Here is a 26,171-nt window from a genome sequence, read left to right as displayed (position 1 = left end):
AGCGTTCGGAGCGGATCCGTCTGATGTTTCATCAGACGGATCCGCTCCGATAATGCAGACGTTTGCATCCGTTCAGAACGGATCCGTCTGCATTATTACTTAGAAAATTTTCTAAGTCTGAAAGTAGCCTGAGCGGATCCGTTCAGACTTTACATTGTAAGTCAATGGGGAACGGATCCGCTTGAAGATTGAGCCATATGGTGTCATCTTCAAGCGGATCCGTCCCCATTGACTTCCATTATAAGTCTGGACGGATCCGCTCGCCTCCGCACGGCCAGGCGGACACCCGAACGCTGCAAGCAGCGTTCAGGTGTCCGCTCACTGAGCGGAGCGGAGGCTGAGCGCTGGCAGGCGGATGCATTCTCAGTGGATCCGCCTCCACTGAGAATGCATTGGGGCCGGACGGCTGCGTTCAGGGCCGCTCGTGAGCCCCTTCAAACGGAGCTCACGAGCGGACACCTGAACGCAGGTGTGAAAGTAGCCTAAGACCATTGTTGGAACCAGTTGATTTTGGTAGGAACAGCGATCAATCTCATGTGTATGGGAGCCTGCTGACTGTCTCCCAATAGAACATGATGTTACATTAGTAATCACAGCAGTAGTACTGTTCAGTGGATAGAAAGCCTTCTTTAGGTACAGCTGGGTGCAGTTAAAAAACTTCAAAACTGCATCAGCTAAAATTTGCATGTCATGTTGTTTTGCCACATTTTATATGTGATTGCAGTAAAAAAAACACAACCACATAGAAAACAGCGTCAAAAACACATGTGGATTTCACCTGATGAGGTTTTAACTGAATTTAAAAGCACTGCCGGATTGCACCGTTAGTGCCAATTGATAGACAATTCAAGATGTCTATGCATTGCACACAGCCTACAATATTGGATTCACGAGATATCCATTCTCCTACCAGCTCTACAGCTCACATCAAGGAATAGACCATGGCCATTTCTGTGAACAGATAATTCACCAGACTGTTGTTCAATCATCAGCCTACTTCTAGCTCATGTGTATGTCCAGCTTAAGACTATACACCTTTAGGCTACATTCACAAGAACGTTGTGTTTCGCGGATCCGCAAATTGCGGATCCACCAAACACGGATACCCGCCCATGTGTGTTGCGCAATTTGCGGACCACACATGCCGCGGCTATCATAGAAAATGCCTATTCTTGTAAATAGGACATGTTCTATTTTTTTGTGGAGCCGTGGAACGGAGCAATTGGGGTCCCATAGAAATAAATGGGTCCGCACCCGGCGGACTCATTCATACGGTTGTGTGAATGTAGCCTTATCTGAACAGATGTCTATTTTGTAAAACATAGACAGACGTATAACTAGACTTCATACTTTCCTCTTACCATTAGAGGTTGTACTGGAAGCAACGGCCTTCTCACTCACGTCTGTCCTAGTGTGAGTTTTCACTATGGAGTTCTCCACTTTCTTCTTTTCACTCATGGTAGTGTTGTGAGACTGCGCCTCCATGTTGTCTTCTCATAACTTGCAACTTCCCTGTGTAGAGCACTGTAAGATAGAAAAAGTTTTTGGCTATTAAATCAATGTAGGAACAATCATCAAACTGTCACTGCGTTATTCTCTAGGCAAGATGCATCATCGGTATCCTCTGCCAAGTTAGTATAACATTTCATCATAGTACTGTAGAGTAAGTGTCTGATGTCCACCTGCAGCCCCGAAGTCACCTATTATAAGGCCAGAGATGACATGAGGTAGTGTGCCATGCCTCACTAAGGCTTCCTAGTGCCAACTCTGATACATTTGCATGATAGGAAAATAATTCTATCATGAAGGTTTCTGCTATGCAGTTGATGTAGCTCACAAATGAGTTAGGAGCCACAGGACATTTCCGATCTGAGGGACTTCAGGAATCCTGGTTTCCTTTAGAGCTCTTTCAATGCAGGAAAATTGCATTTATGAAAACTGTAGTGTATACATACTGTACATACATTATTACACTCACAGGCATATAAAATACATAAATTACAGAATTAGCCACACTTCACATGGAACTACTCGATTATAACAGTAGTGCCTTATGCTACTTCTGGGACCTACTCCTACATAGAGAACGGGGCCCCTGAAGGGCAGGAGATCACCTTGCACATGTGCGGCATGCTCTCCATTCAACGCTACAGGAATTCCAAAAATAGTCCAGCAAGTGCACGTGGTTGTTTACAGAAGTCCTATAGCGGTGAATTGAGAGCGCGGCGAGGCAATGTACAAGGCAATGTTGTACATGAGCTGTGGATTCCTCAATATTCATTAGCTACCATCTCTCCCACCCAACTGCTACTGCCAATTGACAGCTGCCTCCCTATGCATAGTATAGGAAGAAAGCTGTCAATTAGCCATAGGAAGGTAGGGGAAGACGCTCACCGTACGGAAATAAAAAAGTGAGCAAGCCATGGAAATAGAATCTCTGTCACTACTGGAGGCTTCCCTCAGAACAATATATCCTGGTGACAGATTCCCTTTAAGAAGAAGTCTTATGATACCCATGATCATGATGGAATACCTTCTTCAATACTAGCCGGTGTTTTACTGTCTGTGCTTTTTGGGGGGGGGGGAATAGAGAATCCTAGAATTAAGTACAAGCATTCTGCATGTGGAGCACGCGTGCACAGATAAGACCTGAAGAGGAGATGGGCTTCTTATCACAATAAGGTTTCCTCATATTGAAGACTTCAGGTTTTCACAACCAGACTATTAAACTGCAAAATGCTTCCTGTTTTTAAAAAAACATTATAGGGAAAGACCTTAAATTTGGAGAAAAGGGTGATATCACAGCGCACATTATGCAGCTCAAAAACTAATTATTATAATTCCATATATCATAAGTCACTTTTTACCTGCATTGTATGGAAGATTATTGGAGAAATGTATCATAAGCCAGTCTTGATGTAATCTACACTTGAGTGAGAAGAGCCTAATGTATTAAAAGGCACAGGCCTCTCAAGAAATTAGGCTCTCCCGGTGTCACAAATTTTTGTGCAATAAGGTTGTGCGCCAAAATTTGTAGCTTTTTAACGCCAACTCATACCAATGTCAAAAGGGTTGATAATGATTTGCCAAATTCCCCCTATGTCCAATAACAAAGTTGGATAATTACTTCTGGGAAAATTCAGATCAGTCCAACTGGGCATTGTGCACACCAAAAAAGCATTTCAACAGAACGTATTAATTGATGACCTATCCTAGGATAGGCTATTCACTACCAGCTCAGCAGGACTGCCGGGAGTGCAGCTCTGCAGTAATCCGCTCTGGCCAGTGGAGTTACAGTGCCTGTTTCCGGTGCTGAAGCTACTGTAAAACATATGATCCCATGGCCGATGTGATATAGATGACCCTTCCAAAGGATAGGTCATCAATATGTAAAACTAGAATGCACTCTCAGCTGCCCTTCTAAAAGCGGACCATCATTTCATTTTCGGCTGTGAAACTACACGTGTATGGCTGAGCGCAGCTGATTGTTTGCCACTTTGCGCAAAATTTAATATGATGTTTATGTTAATGGTTGGATCGTTTGTATGGGACAAGTGATTACTCACATTTTGGCAGATCATAAATTCATCTGTATGGCCACCTTCATATGACAGACTCAAAGATTCCCTGAAGCAAATACAAATTGCCTACACTTACTATCAACTGTTTCTCAATAGCTAGGCAAAGGAACACTAAACTTGTCTGTTTTCTAATAGCACCCCCCTCTTCCCTCCAAATTAGCCCAGCTACAGGAGTCCCATTGCTAGAACACAGCATTCAGGAGAAAAACATTCCTATCAGTACCCGTCCTCTCATTATGCTCCAGGGCTGACTCTTCCACAATAGGCTTCAGTTTACCAACAACGGTTCTAAAATATGTGCTGCACCTTAATTAAACCTGAAATGCTGAGGAAGTGCTTTCTGTAACCCTTTTGTGAAAAAACCTTAATAACCACCAAGCAACCTAATGTTTAAACAGGTATAATTGTCTCCAGATATGATCAGCCTAGAAGTATGGGAACTATCACTGCGGTAGCCTCGGATCCTTCGGAGAGCCAAAATGACCACGGCATCTGAGGGGTTAAAAGTCTGCGAATGGTGTTATTCCTGATTGCAGACATTAGCCCCAGGCGTCTGCTGTGTGAAACAGCATAAATCCTCAGACTATTGCACTCGCTTTGTTCAGGAGTGGGCACCTTGTTTAAACAGCCGACTTCCGCCGTATATGTATGGCAGCAACCAGGAAGGAGTTAAAGGGAGTCTGTCAGCAGTTTTGGTCATGTTAAACTGCTAACAGCATTATGCATAGGGTGGAGAGAGCAGAGCAAACGTAGCTTTTGTAGAGCTATTCTTTTCACAATTAGTGTGAATATTAAGTCTTATTTTGACAGATTCTGCTGCTGCAAGTGCTCATGCTTCAATGTGAAGTGCTCTCTGCTCGCACCCTCCTCTCTGCTCTGAGTGACGCCTGTATTGTTTCATTAATCAGTTCAGGTATTACCTTAGTCAGTGGAGCGGCCCCTTATACAATGGGATACAATCTGCCCTGACAGAGATTTCGGAAATATTACCCTTAAAGGGAGTCTATCAGCTAAACTGCTGACAGCACTAGGTAGGGGCTGGGGAGAGCAGTACAAACATATATTTTCTGGAGCGTTTATTGTCAGGAGTAGTGTGAATATTAGGTTCTATTCTACTAGCTTCTGCTCCTGTACTTGCACTGGACTCAGAGCTCTCTGGTCGCGGCCCCTCCTCTCTTCTCTGAGTGATGGCTGTAGTGGTCTCCTGGTTGGATGCTGCAGCTGTCAATCAGAGAGGAGGAGAGGGGCTGTAAAGCCGAACGAACCCTTGATAATTAATGGGATTTGTTTGGTTCCATTGGATCAGTCAAGTACTGAATCTGGCATTTCCAAAGAAGCAGAAAAGCAGAAATAAATGCAAGTGCAAAAGAGGCCTTAAAGGGAACCCGTCACTGGGATTTTGGGTATAGAACTGAGGATATGGGTTGCTAGATGGCCACTAGCATGTCCGCAATACCCAGTCCCCATAGCTCTGTGTGCTTTGATTGTGTAAAAAAAACAATTTGATACATATGAAAATTGACATAAAAGAGTCATATCTTACTTGTGTGACCAGAGAAGAGTCATATTTTCAAATTTGCATATGTATCAAATCGGTTTTTATACACAATAAAAGCACACAGAGCTATGGGGACTGGGTATTGCGGACATGCTAGCGGCAATCTAGCAGCCCATGTCCTCAGATCTATACCTAAAATCCAGGTGACAGGTTCCCTTTAACTGTCATGGACTCCAAAAGCTGCTTTCATACCTCTCTAGCTGCTGCATCACCGAATCCATCTAGACCCCAGTTGCCAAGGTATCAGTGTAGTCATGGTCTAAACCAGATGTCTAAATCCGTCCTAGAAATTTGCCCAAATGCATTATGTAAGAAAAGCTGCTCTTTCCTAAGGGGGTTGCCAAACTAACCTGTACACAGGGCTGGCACTGGACCACAGCGCTTTCTTGGTTCTGCTTCCCCTCTTGTTGCGGATCTGATCAGAGTAGGATACTGTATAAAGGCAACATGATCTCATGAAATATGGTGTATCTCACCGGACTGCGCTGCAATAACCTCACTGACTGGAAAGTGCCAAAGCTCTTTGTGCTTGGCGGTCTGGTGGCTTCATCCTTGGCACTCCTTGTGCTGATTTACATATCAAAAATGCAGAACTATGAAGGCCAGACACATGACAGGCCCTTCTTATCTTGACTTTTTCAACTTTTTAGGTCCTCCTAGCTTGTGAACTTCCAGCATGACTGGCCGCAATTGTCGACAACTCCCCCAAGAGGTATGTCACTGGTTCACATGCTGCTTGGGGGGCACATTTCAGTAATGTATTATATATTTACATAGAAATGAACCCTTTAACATCCTAGAGGTCATTTGAAAAAAGTTTCACATGTCATAGTGACATCAGAAAAGTTTTGAGGAGGAAACATTCTTGTTTACATCCAGGGGCTGAAAATGTGTCCTAATCATGGCCAGCTAACACAGAGTCATGGTTCTCTATAACAGACAAGAAAATGGTGGGGGACTGAAGGACAAAGTACATTACAATCTTTTCCATTCTTACATGACATTTTAAATAGTAGCGGTGCAAAAAGTCAATTAAATACAGTTGAATACTGCCCAAGTGAATCCAGGCAAGCATAACATTAGCCAGACAACCAAGTGTGCCATAATACCAGCAATACTGCCCCAGTGACCCATAAAACACCCAGCAATGATATTAGAGGAAGAACTCATCAACTTTGACACTATCTTCCACTATGACAATAAGATATAATCAAGATAAAATTGGACATTTACATTAATAGGGAACCTCTTCAAACTTAGAAACTCACAGAATCTGACGCATTTTCGGAAATCACACCCATGCTGAGAAGCAACAGACAGGTGTGCATGTTTTTAGAAGAAGCAGATGGACCTTCTCCACAAAGGGCAACTCGACCCTTGAGTAGAATTCCGACCGACTCATCTGTGATCATAAATTCTCACTTGTCATGCCCCTGCAGAAGTGATAGGAAATGCAAAAATAGCAATACCCCACCATAAGGTAATGGTGATGACCCCACTGTACCTTACACTCTCCATTCGTGGTGTATGTGTGGAATAAGCTAGCATTTGTTCCTCATTCCAACCTCAGTCCAGATGAATAATTTTATCAATACACAATCTAGCTCAATAAGTGTCCCTCGGGGACAATCACTATTCCTAGTCAATTCAGAAATACATCCGTCCATCAAGTCGTGGTAATCAATATCATTGCTCCATACACACATTTACATCTACTTGTGCTCATTTGAAAGGAAGGCCGGGTCATTTAGCTCCACAAGTAGCCACTTCTATATTACCAGCCCTACCAATGAGGAGGAGTAAGTAAACCATTCCCACCAGGCATTTAGGTAGTAGTTATCCATTCACTGTAGCATTCCTATGGAAATGGAATTAAATGAACCTGTGCGCTACCTACTATATATTACCCAGCATGAAGCTTTATTACAGACGACTCAATGCCAGATTACTTTATATTAGGAGAGCGATTCGATATTGATATAAAAGTCAGTGGAAGCCATAAATTTCCCATCAGGGGCCCACGCTGTATTGGGCTGCATTCGCACAATCGTTTTTTTACTGGCCGTCACGTGACAGATTTCAGAACAATTGAAGTCTATGCACATATTCACGTGGCCGTTCTTTAGTGGCCAGTGATTCACAGTCATTAAAGGGAACCTTTCACTATGAAAATGTGAAATAATCCCCAGACAGCCTGTTATAGAGCAGGAGCTGCGCAGATACTTAGTTTTATCGTAAAAGATTCAGTATAACTTGCTGCTGTGCTATGTCTATTTCTTGATTTTTATAAAAAAAATTGGCGTGTAAAAAAGGCCATGTTCAGGTGTTTTTGGGCATTTTTGAGCCATAGATTTTTTTCAGATTTTATTTTCTATGGAAAAGTCTAAGGGAAAACATCAGAAAAAAATGTCACACATGCAGAGCATGCTGTTTAAAAAAAAAAGCGCAAAAGACATAAGGTGTCTTAAAACATCACTACAAAAACATTTAGTAATTTTATAATTTCCTGTTGGCCAGCATGTAACATGTAGCCATCAATAAAAGTGGCGCTTTTCATCAAAAAAAAAAAAAGACATAGGGTGAGATTTATCATTCCCTCTATGCTACTTTTCCAGCATACATAGTCTTTTTGCAGTTTTTTAAACAGTATTGAGCCTAAATCTAAGCGCAAGTGACTTTTCTACGGTGTCCTCGCTACTTTCCAAATAGGGGGCGTGGCAAGGGTGTGTGGAGGAGCGTGGTCGGGGCCATCATACCAGGCACATTTATCATCATCTACTCCAGTTTTCTGGCGTAAATGATAACTAATTTCAATCTAGGTGCATAGACTGCTGGAGGATGTATTCAATATAAATTAAGTTCCTCCTCCAGCAGCACAGGGGGTATGAAGACTAGGGCACGAACATCAGTCTTGACAATTGACTCCCATAGTGTCAAACCACCCTAATGGTTCATGTACAGATCTGTATTTTTGCTACCCGTTTTTTTTTTATAATGGATAGCACACTGACCTATTAACTTCTATAGGGTCATTCACACAATATTTTTTTGCAGATCTGCGTGCCCAATCCGCGAATGCCAGACAAAGTCCTGTTCTTGTCCTTATTTGCGCATGAGAGCTACCGTTTTATTGACGGGAGTGAGTGACAAAATTACAGAATGCACACAGAAGCTGTCAGTATTTTGTACATCCATTTTTGTGCAGACTGAAACGTGGATCATGTGTATGAGGCCTTAGAGCATTCATCCAATTAACCTAATTAACCCCTTCAGGACCCTGCCATTTTTCACCTTAAAGGGGTTGTCCGGATTCAGAGCTGAACCCAGACATACCTCCATTTTCACCCAGGCAGCCCCCCTGACTTGAGCATCGGAGCAGTTCATGCTCCGATGCTCTCCTGTGCCTTGCGCTAAATCGCGCAGGGCAAAGGCATTTTCAGGAGTTCCGATGACAAACCGGGCTCTCCATGGGGCTGCCAGAAAGCCCGGTGACGTCACCAGCACTGATGGGCGGGCTTTAGCGCTGCCCTAGCCAGTAAAATGGCTAGGGCAGCGCTAAAGCACGCCCATCAGAGCCGATGACGTCACCAAACACACTGCCGGGTGGAAGCCTCCACCCGGCAGTGTGTTATTGTAAACAAAGGAGCCCTTGCCCTGCACAATCTAGCGCAGGGCAAAGGAGCGCATCGGAGAATGAGATGGTCCGATGCTAACATCAGGTCGGCAGCCTGGGTGAAAATATGGGTATGTCCGATGTCCGGGTTCAGCTCTGAACCCGGACAACCCCTTTAAGGACCAGGCCATTTTTTGCAAATCTGACATGTGTCATTTTATGTGGTGATAACTTTATAATGCTTTTACTTATCCAAGCCATTCTGAGATAGTTTTCTCGTCACATATTGTACTTCAAGAGAGTGGTATATTTGAGTCAAAATATTTCATTTTTATTTATAAAAAATACCAAATTTACCAAACATTTGGAAAAATTTAAAATTTTCAAAATTTCAATTTCTCTGCTTCGAAAACAGATAGCGATACCTCCTAAAATAGTTATTACTTAAAATTTCCCATATGTCTACTTCATGTTTGGATCATTTTGTGAATTATATTTTATTTTAGGGATGTTAGAAGGCTTAGAAGTTTAGAAGCAAATCTTGAAATTTTTCAGAAAATTTCCAAAACCCACTTTTTAAGGACCAGTTCAGGTCTGAAGTCACTTTGTGGGGCTTACATAATAGAAACCACCCACAAATGGCCACATTTTGGAAACTACACCTCTCAAGGTATTCAAAACCGATTTTACTAACTTTCTTAACCCTTTAGGTGTTCCACAAGAATTAAAGGAAAATGTAGATGAAATTTCAGAATTTTTGGGCAGATTTTCCATTTTAATCCATTTTTTCCAGTAACAAAGCAAGGGTTAACAGCCAAACAAAACTCAATATGTATTGCCCTGATTTTGTAGTTTACAGAAACACCCCATATGTGATCGTAAACTGCTGTACGGGCACACTGCAGGGCGCAGAAGGAAAGGAACGCCATATGGTTTTTGGAGGGCAGATTTCACTGGGATAATTTCCATTATAGTTGCCATCAATAGTTGTCATTTCTCATTTGAAGCCCCCCTGATGCACCCCTAGAAACTCCAAGAAAATAACCCCATTTTGAAAACTACGGCATAAGGTGGAAGTTTTGTTGGTACTATTTTAGGGTACATATGATTTTTGGTTGCTCTATATTACACTTTTTGTGAGGCAAGGTAACAAAAAATAGCTGTTTTGATTTTTGGTTGCTCTAGATTACACTTTTTGTGAGACAAGGTAAAAAAAAATAGCTGTTTTGGCACCGTTTTTATTTTTTGTTATTTACAATGTTCATCAGGTTAAATCATGTGGTATTTTTATAGAGCAGGTTGTTACGAACGCAACAATACCAAATATGACCCAATCTGTCTCGAAGTCTCGCGGCTCCGTGTGGAAAAACAAGGCGTGCACACGAATCACTGGACTTCTGGAGAGGAGCTGAAGTCCCGGGTCAGTAGTAGTGCTGTCTGGAGGAGTGGCTGCAGTGCCGTGTGCCGTCCAAGTCTGCACTGCCGCTTGTGTGCCAGCCCAGTTGGACCGCTTGGTTTGCCAAATTGACACCTTTTTTTCTGGTCTACTAAAAAGGTAATTTTATTTTCTTTCATCTAATACTATGTTGTTTATTGGAGTAGTTACTCACTCAGTCACTGATGTGGGGGAGGGGTGGTGGTGGTGGAAATTGGCACTAGTATATTATAAATGTATATTGTAAATTAATAAAGCAACTATACTAAATTATAATAAGCAAGCAGGCCATGGTAGTCAGTAAGGGGGGGGGGTGATGTAATATGGCACTATATATTACAATAAAGCTCTGGGTGTAATTGTTTGCATTAGATTTATATTATAAAACATGTTCAATTAACAGCAAATTTGTGTAGGATTTCTTTTTTTCAAAAATGAAAATGCACAGAATATCTGTATAAGTTATCGGCTATCGGCCTGAAAGTTCACAGGTTATCGATATTGGCTCAAAAAAAATCAATATCGGTTGATCCCTACTAATATGTACACTTTTTATTTATTTATGTTTTACACAATAACAGCATTTTTGAAACCAAAAAAAATCATGTTTTAGAGCCATAGTTTTTTTTATTTTTTGGGCGATTGTCTTAGGTAGATACTCATTTTTGCGGGATGAAATGACGGATAGATTGGTATGATCTTGGGGTGCATATGACTTTTTGATCGCTAGGTGTTGCACTTTTAATGATGTAAGGTGACAAAAATAAATTGTTTTTTTAGCATAGTTTTTATTTTATTTTTTTGACGATGTTCACCTGAGGGGTCAGGTCATGTGATATTTTTATAAAGCCAGTCGATACGGACGCGGCGATACCTAGTATATCTATCTAATCTTTTCTTTTTTTCCCTATTTTTTTACAATTTTTTGTTTTACTTTATTTTGTGAAAAGGACGCTATTTTTTTTTTTACTTGAAACTTTACATTTTTTTTCTAAAACTTAATTTTTTAAACTTTTTTTTTTTGTCCGACTCTGGGACTTCAACTTTTGGGGTCTGATCCCCTTTACAATGCATCACAATACTGTATTGTGATGCATTGGCTGTAAGTGTATTACACACTGTAATACACTTCAGCCTGCTTGCCTGTGAGATCCAGGGGGCTGGATCTTTTAGGCTGTCACGGAAGGCAGCCACGATGCCTAAGGAAGGCAGGATCCCGCATGTGCCACGGCAGCGCCAGGGTTAGTACGCCGGCATCAGTGTTTTTACCAATGTCGGCGCATACAGCAGGGGTCTGGCTATCAGTGACTGCCGGACCCTGCCGCTGATTGGGCGGGCGCAGCTCCTGCACCCGCCCGATCAGCCCACCGTACATGTACGGCGCTGGTACTTAAGTCAAGTCCACCAACGCCGTACATGTGCGGAGTGGGTCCTTAAGGGGATAAAAGGGATCGGTTGGCAAAAGATTGTCTACATTTAGAAGTAAAGTTTCAGTTCATTAGAGTAGGATTACGAATCCCAGTGGTAACGCACACTATAGATGTCTATCATTATATCAGTGGAAGGAAATTAGCCTATTAACACTCCTAACATATACCAACATAATGTCATTTTAAATGGGTGTAATGTAATCAGAAAATATAGATTAGAGTTGCTAAATGAATCATGTTCAGTCCGTTATATGCTCCCTCCCTATTATTCCCCTTCCTCTCCATGCCTGGTGTATTTGAGAAGTAGGCTAGCTTTCGCTCCTCATTCCAACCAACTCACATAGCATCACTCACTTGCACTTCTGTGTCAGGCCTCTTGCACACAAAAGTTTATTTTTTTTACTGTTTCCGTTCCATTTTTGGGGATTCCGTTTGCGGTCCGTATGCAGAATCATTCATTTCAATGGTTCTGCAAAAAAACGGAATGTACTCTGTATGCATTCCGTTTCCGTATTTTCGTTCCACTGAGAGATAGAACTTGTCCTATTATTGCCCGCAAATAACGATCTGTGGATCCATTCAAGTCAATGGGTCCGCAAAAAACACGGAATGCATACAGAACACATCCGTATGTCATCCGTTTTTTACGGATCCATGCCCACTTTGCCCATGTTTATACTGTTAAAACACATTACTGTACATTATCTACATGATCCGCAAACAACGGCTCGCATACGGAAACTATACAGAGATTTTTTGCGGAAGTACGGAACGGAAACACAACGGAAACAAAAAAAACTGAACAACGGATCCATTAAAAATGGACTGCAAAATACTGAAAAAGCTATACGGTCGTGTGCAAGAGGCCTTACCGGGATGGCAGTACGTGGATAAGGACACCTTAGCCTTTAAATAAGACTCCACACTTTTATGTAAGACGTACATCATTGGCACAATGATCACCAGCTGAAGGCAGGGGGAGAAGGTGAGCACTACACATACAATAACTTCTCACATAGTAGCAGATTTACTAATCCTATAAATGGCGTAAACTTAGACAATCTGTCTAGACCTGCACCAAAATTAACCTGGGCTCAGGCTGAATGATGACACACATTTACAAAGAAGAAATTGAAAATGCAATTGACAATATATGGCTAAACCATTTTTTCTTTGTAAATGTTTGCTTTATATAGCCAATTACATCCACACATTTGGCTCCCCTGTGTAGGATGTCTCTGTGGTACATGTGGTCCGCTGCCGGCATCCTCCATTGTATGCATTTTTGCTGGGGATTGCTGTTAGCAACGGACCACATGCGGAGGAATTGCTCCCCCGATTATGTATGCACAACAGCATATGGGGTTTGGAGCATCTTTCTGCCTTTTATGACCACGTTATTTTGGAGGATGACACACGTCTAACTCTATACCAACTTTTGGCTGGTTTAGTTTGAGACCAAATTTTATGCCAGAAATGTGGTGCAATTTTGGCGCTAGAAGTCACATTTTAGGTCATGTCCTTTCCCCCAAAGCCACACCCTCATTCAGCTAAGCCACACCCCCATTTCAGGGGAGTCAGCAAAAAATTGTAGAAACCCTATCTGTGCAAAATTGCACCACTTTTCGGACAGATTCCAGGCGCAGAAACATAAGTAAATCTGGTCCAATATGTAGTGCACATATATAAGACAATGTGGCAGATTTATTCATGTTGCTCATGGCAGCCATTTTGAAAAGCAGAATACAAAATCTCTCACTGGTCCCTATGGGCAAAATAGGCAGTTTAGTAGTTAACAGTAAAGTGAAGCTCATGATATACATGAGCTTCATATTCCACCATCAATAAATCCTCCTCCATCTTCACTTAAGATGACAGGGTCTTATCCAATGATGTGACTGCGTCTTGGAACAAAACATTCAGATTCAAACAGTTTTGTTTCTAAGGGCTTGTCCTTATGAAGTCGTAGAATTTGGCTCATGAACCAGGCCAGTGAGTAAGCCTCCTTGGAATGGAACACACAGGGGGTGTGAGAAAGGCATTTTATAAAAAGCACATAGTCCGTCTGAGGGGATTTTTTGAAAAAGTAGGTAGGAAACATTTTATCGCTTTTATAACATCTTCAAATGACATTGTTGTCGGCGTTTCTTACACTCCTAAGGCTACTTTCACACTCGCGTATGGTGCGGATCCGTCATGGTTCTGCACAGACAGATCCGTTCAGATAATACAACCATCTTCATCTGTTCAGAACGGATCCGTTTGTATTATCTTTAACATAGCCAAGACGGATCGGTCTTGAACACCATTGAAAGTCAATGGAGGACGGATCCGTTTTCTATTGTGCCAGATTGTGTCATAGAAAACGGATCCGTCCCTATTGACTTACATTGTGTGCCAGGACGGATCCGTTTGGCTCAGTTTCGTCAGACGGACACCAAAACGCTGCTTGCAGCGTTTCGGTGTCCGCCTCCAGGCTAACTGAGGCCAACTGATGCATTCTGAGCGGATCCTTTTCCATTCAGAATACATTAGGGCAAAACTGATCCGTTTTGGACCGATTGTGAGAGCCCTGAACAGATCTCAGAAACGGAAAGCCAAAACGCCAGTGTGAAAGTAGCCTAATAATACAGTATAAAGTCAAAGTCTGTAAATGTGGTGCCATGCTCATTTTTGCCAGTATCCAGTAATGTATAACTCTACTACATCTCAAATACACTGCGAGACATTGGAAAATGTATTTAGTAGACTCAAGTAACAAGGAGGCTCTAAGGCTAGGGCTACAATTCTTCTAGGGAACATTTGAAAATAGTCACAATGGTCTGCTACATACCCCTCCCCCCCTCCCTAAAGAGCAACCAGAATGCATTGCGGCAGTAATTTTATCATGACATTACACTGACTTTTAGGCCTTGTTCACATCAGCGTTCAGCCTTTCCGTTCTCCTGCTCCGTTATAGGAGCAGGAGAACGGAAAGGACGGATTCGGCACATAACTGAGCAAAACGGAGCCTACAGACCCCATAGACTATAATGGGGTCCGTTAGGTTTCCGCTCAGAAGATGATTTTGGAGCGGAGACAAAAGTCCTGCATGCACAACTTTTGTCCCTGCTCCAAAATCATCTTCTGAGCGGAAACCTAACGGACCCCATTATAGTCTATGGGGTCCGTAGGCTCCGCTCGGCTCAGTTATGTGCCGAATCCGTCCTTTCCGTTCTCCTGCTCCTATAACGGAGCAGGAGAATGAAAAGGCTGAACACTGATGTGAACTAAGCAGTTGCATGTAGGCTTAAAGGGGTTGTATCATCTCAGACATTGAGGGCCTATCGCTAGGATATTCCCCCAATGTCTGATAGGTGCACTTCTGACCGCTGGGACCCGCACCTATATTTAGAACAGAGCTCACAAACTGAAGTAAGGTGCACCATGCATGCATGGCCGCCCTCTATTCACTTCTAAGGGACTGCCGAACATAGCCGAGCCCTGGCTAGGCTATTTCCATCGGCCCCATAGAAATGAATGGAGCGGTGGCCGCTCTTGCGCTGTGCACTCTCCAATCATTTCAATAGGACTGCTAAAAATAGCCAAGCGCTTCTGTACTTTGTGGGCTCCGTTCTAAAGATAGGTGCGGGTCCCAGAGGTGGGACCCACACCTATCAGACATTGGAGGCATTTCCTAGCGATATGCCCCCAACGTCTCAGATGATACAACCTCTTTAAAGGGGTTGACCACCTTTTAGGTATTGATGACCTAACCTCAGCATAGGTCATCAATATCAGCAGTTCTGCTGGGGTCCAACACCCAGCAGAACTGCCGATCAGCGGTTGGCGCAGCGAACACTAGAAGCATAACAGTGGATAGAGCCGGAAGCAGAAGGCTTTGTCCACCTTGTAGTGGCTGTGATGATGTACTGCAGCTCAGTTACCATTGAACTGAACTACTTAGGGTACTTTCCTTTCACACTAGCGGCAGGACAGATCCGACAGGCTGTTCTCCCTGTCGGATCCGTCCTGCCGCTATTTCGCCATGCCGCCGCTCCGTTCCCATTGACTATAATGGGGACGGGGGCGGAGCTCCGGCGCAGCACGGCAGTGAGCTGTGAGAGGCTGCCAGACTAAAAAGTCAGACATGCAGTACTTTTAGTCCGGCGGCCTCTCGCTGTGCACTGCCGTGCTGTGCTGGAGCTCCGCCCCATCCTCCCCATTATAGTCAATGGGGACGGAGCGGTGGTCCGGCGGTATGGCGAAATAGCGGCAGGACGGATGCGACAGGGTGAACAGCCTGTCGGATCCGTCCTGCCGCTAGTGTGAAAGTAGCCTTACACACTGTACCAAGCCCTCAGTTTTTTACTCCTTACACTGTTATGTTTCCAGCAGCTGCAAACAGCAGATCGGAGGGGTTGATGTGTGTTGGAACTTTACCAATCTCATACTGATGACCTATCTGGAGGACAGATCATTAATATCCAAAAGGTAGTCAACTATTTCAAGGTGCCCATAAACATAAGTGCAATGTAGGCTGAGCCCGCCAATTTTGGCAGGATTGGAAAACTATCTTATGTTTATGGGGGTGTGACAACTGGAGAAAGAGTCAAGTTTAACCATAATGCACCCACTTCTTTGTTCTTATGGGATACAGACCATCACTAGAGGTGTCTGGCTTCAGCTAATTCCCCTCTTCTGATTAAAGGGTAACTGTTATATATTTTTTTATTTGCTAGTTTATTAGAGCTAGGCATGTATACCTGAGTTAGTCTGTCAATGATTGTCAAAAGATCTGTAATTACCTTATAATAACAGCTTTCATTAATGTCTCCTGTCCCTTTCCACTGCTCCCTTAAAAGACCGTTGCTATGGCTTGTCTGTCTCTGGCTAAGAAGACAGGAAGACGGAGGGGCGGTCCCTCACACTGCATGCCTGTGTTCCGGAATTTTTTGCTACCCACGTCACTTCCGGTAGTGAGGTGGGAGGTGTGTCTCTCACCTCAGCTTCTCATTGGCTCTGCCGGGGGTTTGTCGGCGCAGGCACGGAGGATTCACCCGTAGCGTGAACGCGCCGAAGGTAGCATAAAATTCCGGGCCACTGCGCATGCGCGAAAAAGGGCCGAAGGTAGCAGAGAAATCCGGCCCACTGCGCATGCGCGAAAAAGACGGCCAAAGGTAGCATAAAATTCCGGCCCACTGTGCATGCGCGAAGAAGACGACAGAAGGTAGCAGAAAATTCTAGCTTCGCGCATGCGCAGTGGGCCAGAATTTTCTGATACCTTCGGCTCCGCCTGCGCCGAGCTGTCTTTTTTCGAAGGTAGCAGAAAATTCCGGGCCATTGCGCATGGCCCGAAGGTAGCAGAAAATTCCGTCCCACTGCATTATCCCCTGAAGACACTGGGTCACCAGCGAAACATTTGGAGTCATATAGATAAACAATAGGAGTGTGTTGTTGTTCAACAGGAGCGCTCTAAAGCTGAACAACATCGCAGTATGGATGGTGATATCCAGATACATGAACGATACTATTAAATGACGGAGAAAAAGGGCAGTCTAAACCCTTGATACTTTTAAACAGTTTATGTCTATATTGTGGAAGATAGTTTTAAGGAAATGAAATAAAGATTTAAAATTTTATATTAGTCAGCACTTCAAGCTAGACGTAATGTGGTCTGAGTGACCAATTAATAAAAATACTGTCAAGTAAACGTCACAGAGGTGCTGAAGAGGTCTAGATATTTATATTTTGTTAACCTTTATTGTTAACTGGATTCGGCGCTACTGCGCCTGCGCCAAGCAGTCTTTTTTTGCGCATGCGCAGGGGACCAAAATTTTCTGCTACCTTCGGCTCGCGAAAAAAGACGGCTCGGCGCAGGCGCAGTAGGAGCGGGACGGAATTTTCTGCTACCTTCAGCCCTTTTTCGCGCATGCGCAGTGGCTCGTAATTTTATGCTACCTTCGGCGCGTTCACACTACGGGTGAATCCTCCGCGCCTGCGCCGACAAACCCAATGAGAAGCAGAGGTGAGAGACACACCTCCCACGTCACTACCGAAAGTGACGTGGGTAGCAAAAAATTCCGGAACACCTGCATTAGGCTTCAGAGTGAGGAGGCGTGTCTCTCAGTAATCCAATCTGATTGGCTGGCAGGGAGCTGCTGGCTACAGCAAGTGTGTATGGGAAGTGAGGGAAAGCAGTTTTGGCCTCAGAGAACTGGCAGAGGAGCCATCTTGAGAAGGTCCTCATATTGTAAATGTTAAAACAGCTGTAACTAAGGGAAAAACTCAAGGAAATCTGCGGTATGTGAAGAAACTAAAGATTGCTTTATGCATAAGGCTGCTGCAGCAGTAACATATGCTAAAATAAATTTTTGGATGAAAACATGACAGTTACACTTTAAGAACACATGCAGGCTTGGCCAACTGGTGCTCCGTTCATGTGAGTGGGGCTAAGTAGCAATAACAGACACAGACCATGGACAAGAGTGGCCTTGTTTTTGGAACAAAAAGCAGACCCTTTTTCCTAATCTTATGCAGCCATTTCAGCTTTCTGGATTCTTTTGCAATAAAACATACAGCTGTATCTAATGTGGGGCTGACACGCCAGATTTGCTCCATGTTTGATGTAACTGGCCTAATGGCTACAGTATAATGTCCATCACTTTTTGCTATTTAAAGCTTTCAGTATTTTAACAGCCAAATTACATACGCCTTTTAGTATCACTTCGAAAGGAAAAAAAAAAGTTTAACCTACAAATCAATTCTCAAAGCAGCCATCAAATATGAAAAATAACCAGGGACATACAACTATGGTGGACTTTATGACCAAAGCAGAGAATGGAAATGTCATCCCGCGTATAAGTAAATGGCAGTTCACACTTTCAGCGCCTCCAGCTGTGCACTCTTATCCAAAAAATGTCATTTCTAAACATTTGTGGTTGAAAACTGTCAAATGGCTCAAGCCATGTGTTTTATAAGTTACCTGCTCTCCTAGCAGCACAGAGAAGCCAAACGAGGCTGTAATCCACATGATAACAAACTGACTGTTTCTGGAAACACAGCACGTTACATAAAGCGCAGCGGCGCGTAGGTGAATGCGCACACTGACTCCGCGGCTCCAGGTTAACTCCTACCGCGCCAATTCTAGCTCTGCATATCTGCGATCAACCAGTCACTCACGTAATAATATTAGCACAGTACCTGACTTGGTGCATGGGGTAGAGATGAAAGGGCTTGTAAAAGTCACAGGGAGCAGCTAAACAGAAAAGGAGGATTAAGTTGAGTGATAAGGTGGGGATGGGACTTACCTAGGACCCAGCTAGGCGGAAATAACAGCGGTAATTCTACAAGTCGGTACAGTGCGCTTTGAAAGTCATGCTGGTGTGAAGTAGCGCGGGGCTGGACTGCCTGAGGGCAATACTAATACAGAGATGACTAATGACTAGGCCGTGTAGACAATGAATTTGGGGGCTGAAAACTAACAGGAACCTTGCGCTACCTTGACAAATGGACTTTCACATTTCCATTCATTAAACAACCTTTGAGCACAATATTGGCCTCGCTCTCGCGGGTAATGAGCTGACACATGTTATTGTTTAGAAATAGGATATGACTTTTTTTTTTTCCGCGCTTCTAATTAATGGACTCACACCACATTTATAAGAGGAGGGGCGGCCATGTCAAGCTCCAGCATGATTATCCTGCGATTAGACAAGGGGGTAGATTTACTAAGATAATTTACTGGAGGGTGATTAAGAGGCTTCCGCTCTCTTTTTTTTTTCAGTGGGATAGGAGTAAATCAACTTAGTCAACTAAGAATTATCGATGTTAAGCGGGCGGTTGTGGATTTTCTATATCTGCATATAGTTGTAGTTGGACATATTCTGCAGTAAGTTACTGGTAGATGATATCAAAAATGAACAGGTAGGACGAGCCCAACATGAAGGTCTCCTGAAATACAGTTCATTAATGACACCACTTAGAAAGATGACGCTGGATAATATTGTCAGTGCCTCAAAGTCAGGCTCCTTTTTATACGATGCTGGGAAGGCTTATTTAGCATGACATTCTTAAAATCCAGCTTCCCTCTGATATACTGACCTGGAGCAGTCATACCGAATGTGATTAACTGACTTTGATCCGTCCATACAATGCCTTCCAATGAGACTCCAAGGAAAAGGCACAGGAGGGCACCTAACAGAATGAACAAACATGTCGATTTTTTTTAATCTAAATGCATTCATTTTAAGCTACAACCCTCATCTTTTTTTAATATTAAATGTAATATTAAGCTGACTGAGCAGCAGCAGGAGACATCCAATTTCGGCTCTGTTCACACTTGCATTATGTGATTTCTATCAGGGTTTCAGTTATTTTTGCGTTATTCTTGCTGTAAAAAAAATACCTGAAGCCTGATGCGTACTACGATAAGCGCCGAGATTCATCTGGATCGGTTTGGTAATAGATCTGGCACAGATCTCATGACCCAATTATAAACAGAAGCCATGACACTGGTGCAAACAAAGCCTAATGGGTTTCATTTCCTGAAATTTTTGACATTAGAAATGTAGAAAATATTAAAGTTTCCTTTACTCTAAGATACTTTCTTCCCTCATATTTTCAGTAAAAAATGGTGAAACTAAAGATAAATGATCAGTATATAATATTTAATAAATGAAAAAGTGAATGGACTGTGCCTAAGGTTCTTCTAAAAAAAGATTCAAAAAATTATTCCCTTTACCTTTCCTAGTCACGTGGTCAAACCGAGGTATCTCTGAGGCCGACGTTTGCTATGGCAGCCCTAGAAATGCCCTGTACTAGAAAGAAGTGATATCTCCTCATGGGGTCCCAAATTTGAAACAAGTAAGAGTAATCATCTCTGAACAGAAGCACATGGAGCACGCAAGCGTTCCTCTACAAACTTCTAATAGAGGCATCAAATCCATCAAGGCTTTGTGCTTCATGTTTGTCTTTGCGATTGGAAAACTTTCGACTTTCGTCAGGTCCCTCTCTGTCAGGAGTGATCTAGCCGAGTCTTCTGGAAATGAACAGAGGCCACTTACTGCAGACATCAGTGCCTATAGCAGCAGTCGGAAGCTTAGTGGGCTGATAAAACCGTTGTTGGGCCCAGGAACACATAGCATATTTAATCTGCAAACTGTGCAAGTCTACAATGATTTCGCCAAGATCTAAGGCATGCCCTCAAGGTTCTCAGGGACTTGGGATTAGGGAGTTGATAAGAACCTCAGCTGCCCACAGACATGCTATTTCTTCTGCACTTAAACACAAATGCATGGAGACATCTGACTGCTGCTTAGCATTGCCGCTCAGGCTGTATAAAAGCTTTGCGAGCTCCTTTTGCTGTCAATATATCAAAGTTAGACGCAGGAAAAGAAGAAAGAGGGGAGATCATCAAAGTGCAAAATTTTATTGAAAGTCCTTGCCTGGCTACAGAACACTTTTTTTCCTTAGACCCATTCAAATACCTGGAGAAAGTTGAGAGATGATAAGACTGTAGGAAGTATTGGGAAAAGTTTATATCGGGCACCCTGTTGGTTTATGCTTTCTTTTCCCTCCTTCTCCATTGTACATAAGGTGTAAAGCACAGCGAGCTCATTCTCATGCATGGAGGGCAAAGGGTATTGTTGTGTTGTTTTCTTTCAGGTTTTCAGTGCCTTAATGGGCTTGAGGAAGTATTAAGGCTCTTGGGTGATGTCTAGTGGGCCCTGACAGCGGGGGGGGGGGGGGGGGGGGGGGGTGAGCCAGCAAAGGACCTCTCCCGCCTGATTAACCTTTTGAGTGCTGCAGGGGTTCCAAAAACATGGAAGTCTTAACTGACTAAACCCTACTGTACTGCAAGTCCCTGCAACACGTTGAACAGGACTTTGTGCGGTCCATATGACGACGTCGATTGTGTACCGTTCTCACACTCTACTTTGACATATATTCTACATAGCAACTACACAAGGAAGCCCGGGCTGAAAGGAGATAAGAAATTATTTTTTTTCTTCACCCCTTACTACTGCCTGACCCTTCCCTAACTTTTCTGCACCCTGCCAACAAAATCAGAGGAAGAAGCCAGACCATGAAAGTTCCTGACCGCATGAAACATGTTTCTTTGTGTCCTGCCTCTTCTGTAATGAAATAAGTAACTTTGTGACTCTTTTTTGTCTTTGTTTTAAAAGTGCCGCAATGTAATACAAAGGAATAAATGCTAAATAAATAGAAAAAATAATATTTCTCGGGATATTCCTGGTGTCCTATAGTTCAAAACACTCCATAATGTGATTAAACTGAAGTTTTTTTTCTACCCAAACAATTATAAAATTAGTTATTTTAATATTAAAATAAATATATAACATGACTATCCAATATCTGTCCTGACGAAGGTTCTGCATCAGTCTAAAATACATAGGAAAGTGCAATATTAGGTAATACACCGGGTTTTCAGTATTCCTGTCCCTTCCATCAAAATAATCGTGACAATGCTAATTTGGAAACCGCGAGGCCACTGTTAATTTTTAATAAAGGACCTAATTGAAATAATCATAGAATCAATCAACGTGGCACCTTTTTGAGTGATAACGTAATTACATTAACAAAATGCTGGAAAGGAATATTATGGGTTCGGGGCTTGTGTTTTTTTTTTTTTTTTAAACCCCAATTATTAATGCCAAATAAGCAAATTCATGAATCTTGGCACACGAATACATATTAAATCTCAAGACTGACTATTAAAAGGAAATAAATACATCAAGTGTAGCCTTCGCTTTAAAACATTTTTTAACTCTTCGTAACCCCAACATTTGCCAAGAACTTTCCTTCTGTTACAAGCTGTTGCAAACTTCTCAAAAAGTTTAAGAAATATTCTAATGGATATCTCACACCAGTAATTCGTTAATAGTAGAAACAAACTTTCATCTCACACCTACCATTCTCGTTACCATCTTAAATGGTAGAAAGAGGCTTTCCTCACAGGTCACTGGTCAAACTTAAGATCAATGCAGAACTGAGATTCCTAAGGTTAAGAGACATCTAAGTTACAGCTAGAAAAGTGTAAAAGATAAATGCTTGTTTTTGAGAACCGTATGACTCAGTTAGCTGTCTGGTGTGGACTCGCTAAGCCCAGGCCCCCCACAACAATGCTGATCCTCCTCTGACAATGGCTGCTGCTAAACTTTATGCCTCTTGTTGTGTGAACTTTCATTCGCTCCACGCTGAACTGCATTTGTTATCCACTTGAGTCTGAAAAGAACATGTCAGTAAATAAAGTAAGTACATAGGCCACCGAAACCTCCGCATCCGCTCAACTCCCTTTCTGTCTCTCGCAGCTATTTATTTAGAAGGTGTAGATCAGTTAATCCAGTCTGGTTTGTGGTGTTCTGTGTATTTACTTTACCTCTTACTCTTCCCTTTCTCGCTCGTCTTGGAGAAAGTGAGTGTCTGGAATGATTCATTTTGACCAGAGTCCTTGTTTGCCCCTTTCTACATAGAGCCTGCCCCTCCAGCCACAGATTTCACATATTCTGAATGAGACATATAATTGTACCAAGACTGAAAATATTAACTGGAATGGTAAAAACCGCAACCGAGAGTCAAAACTCTACATACATTTTGGTGGAACATAGAATCCTAGACATCACAATCTCCACGTGACGACCAGATTAAAGGCATCTTAAAAGTTTTACCTATCATATACAAGTAATCTAATGTATACCTAATAAATGATACGTTGGATATTATGTATACTATATGTATTAAAAACCACATACATTCTCCGGGGGTGACTTCATGCAGTCCTGATCTGTAAAGTTAGAACTCCATAAGTCAAGTTTCCAAGTTCTTTGTGTTCACTTTCAATCACATCAGCTATGCAGCTGGAATCTCAACTAATATTCTAGTAAGAACTGAAAGCCCTGAGCTAGGAGCAGGGGTGCATGTGCGTTCCCTCCCTCTGTGTCCAGATGTGAGAGTGCTGTGTTAAAGATACAAAGTTTCAGCCAGCATAAGGCTGGCATCAAGCTCCACTTTAGGGCTCAGGACAACTTGAACAAGAGCCAAGAACTTCACGGTGGAAGTTAAGCTCCACACTGTCCAAAGAAAGAGGGGAGGGGGGTGAGGAATTATACAACGTTCTTCAAAATGATATCTTCGCGCCCAGAGTACTATCTTATAATAGGGCGTAACATAAACATCGAGGAACTTCAGCCTGCAAGAAAATGCACTGATTTCTTGATCAACATCAGCTCAATGAGACCCATGAATGTGAACATTGTGCAAGTTTGTGAAAGCCACATGGATGCGGTTATTCCAAATGCTTTGTACAAACTACACTAGGCACGCAATTTCTCTGTGTTATCAGCCAATTCAAGCTATGGGGAGACTATAGTATTGGTCAATGAGATGACAGACAGGAAGTCCGAGAAAGAAGCCTGCCCCCATGGTCACTACTTTATCTCCAGTTGTGAGAACCTCCAGAAATATCATCCTATCATGGTCACTACTTTACCTCACACATCTCCAGTTGTGAGAACCTCCAGAAACATCATCCTATCATGGTCACTCACTACTTTACCTCACACATCTCCAGTTGTGGGAACCTCTAGAATCATCATCTTATCATGGTCACTACTTTACCTCACACATCTCCAGTTGTGAGAACCTCTAGAATCATCATCTTATCATGGTCACTACTTTACCTCACACATCTCCAGTTGTGGGAACCTCCAGAAACATCATCCTATCATGGTCATTACTTCACCTCAAGCATCTCCAGTTGTGAGATCCTCCACAATCATCTACCTCACACATCTCCAGTTGTGAGAACCTCCAGAAATGTCATCCTTTATAGGTGGGAATGATAATACCAGCTCAGTTTTACTTCCAGAATCTTTGTTACTATAGTTCTACTGCTTGCAACAGAGTCCCATACTAAAGAAGATTCTGAATCTACTGCAACTTCTTAAACTCTTCCAAGACAAAGTGAACCTAAGCAACTACTTACAACAATCCTAAATGTCTCCCCTCCTTTCTTCCTTCCACAACAAAGACACAAACACACACTTGTAGCAAACTCCTACCTTCCAGCCAAGCTTTCCTCCTCCCTATCTCTGGCATAGACTGCCCAAGTCCCCAGTGTCAAGGAGAAACTAGGAGGTGCCCCCTGGCAGCCCAGCCTGCAGCCACTCACTCAGCACTCGGCTTTTTCCTTCTTCTTTGCATCAGTCTCAGGGATCTTGTAATGTGATCCTTCCTGACTCCCTCCTAGCAGCACCACACTGGCTCATGCCCCCCATGGCATGGTGTATGTGCCCTGGCAGCACATGCAGGGCACCGCATACTCACATGTGCTTTCTCAAAGTTTCTCTGCAGGACTCTTCGTTCTCTTACACTGGCATTTTCCTCCTTCCTCCTCTTATTCTTTCCCTCCTCCTTCTGGTGTCCAAGTTTTACAGATGTTGCTTCTCCCTCAACTTGTCCAGCAGTTGCGAGGCAGCTGTGCGCAGTTCACACACAAGCTGCGGGCGTGCTTCTCTTAGTAGGGCTTTTCACTGTTAGTTTGTGGGATTTAGGGCATTTTTAGCCGCTTCGTTTATTTCCCCCCCTCCATCTCCTTAATAAATGAGTCCGGCAGAGGAGATACAGGAGGGAGTGGCATAAGTTGGAGAAGACAGAGAGGAGAGTGAATGTACGGCTCGGAGGGGGGAGACTCACGCACGTGTGGCACCACCCCTCTCCTCCCGGGCATTCCAGCTCCCACTCAGTGTTCAACCTCTGAGCGGACCCTCCCACCACGGCGAGGCGGGGAGGGATAAAGTGGGAAAGCACAGAAGCAAGGAGATGTTGGCAGCCGCGGCAACTGTGCATAGCTGTACAAGGCGCATGAACGGCCTCTGTGTTCACTGCTTTCTCTAAACCGTGTCCTCTGGGCAGGAAAGAGTTATATGCCAAGTAACCGCGTTACCTGAGGAGCTTTTAAGTGCGTCATTTCCAGAGCGTACACTTTAGAGGGAATCGTCTTCTGCTCATGGCTATGGGCACTACAGTGCTACCCTATGGGCTGTGCTACGTTCCAGAACCCCACAAGCTAGACGCGGGAACGGAGGAGCTCCCCCTGGTGGCCGCTATTGGAATTATAGTAATCACCTATCCACAGCTGGATTGTACTTCAGCTACACAGGAAAAACTGTCCTGTACCGTATGTAGACTTACAGGATAGTCTACTGTAATAGTTACAATCATGTCTAGGTGCTCCCAGAATCAGCATTCATCACTTATCCATAGAATAGGTCTGATCAATGTGGGCCCTACCACTGGCATGGGAACCCCCACTATGGGGGTCCTGTGCCCCCCAACCAATCCTACATTCTGCCACTCCATTCATACTCTATTAGACTGATGAATACAGATGAGCACAGTGCTTGGCTATCATTGTTAGTTCCATCAACCAGAGATTCTCAATCTGCTTTACGCGTACCCCAAGGGGTTTTGGGGGTACAGGGGAGGGCCTCTTGAACGTTCAACGTTCTCGCAGCACTATAAGGGGGCATTTATCTAGTGGCACACATTATGG

General features: G+C 43.2%; 1 protein-coding gene across 6 annotated transcripts in view; it reads right to left on the bottom strand.

The window, feature by feature from the left end:
* The window catches only part of GLI3 (GLI family zinc finger 3), a 223,923-nt gene extending 198,664 nt beyond the window's left edge, over positions 1-25,259 (bottom strand). For 2 of the 6 annotated variants that reach the window (XM_040432675.1, XM_040432680.1), the window contains exons 1-2: positions 24,944-25,259; positions 1,362-1,524 (exon numbers count right to left, since the gene is read on the bottom strand). In XM_040432675.1, coding sequence (XP_040288609.1) covers positions 1,362-1,485 — 124 coding nt within the window. In that variant the 5' untranslated portion in view covers positions 1,486-1,524; positions 24,944-25,259. Of the gene's footprint in view, positions 1-1,361; positions 1,525-18,906; positions 18,947-23,370; positions 23,398-24,678; positions 24,912-24,943 lie in introns of those variants that run through there. The other 4 variants (XM_040432677.1, XM_040432676.1, XM_040432679.1 and 1 more) reach the window with 4 other exon arrangements.
* Between the last annotated feature and the right edge of the window lie 912 nt (positions 25,260-26,171).

Source organism: Bufo bufo, chromosome 5 (genome assembly GCF_905171765.1).
Source record: "Bufo bufo chromosome 5, aBufBuf1.1, whole genome shotgun sequence".
In the NCBI taxonomy this organism is placed as follows: Eukaryota; Metazoa; Chordata; class Amphibia; order Anura; family Bufonidae; genus Bufo; species Bufo bufo.
Note: the sequence above shows the minus strand (reverse complement) of the source record. Positions and strands in the feature narration are given on the sequence as shown.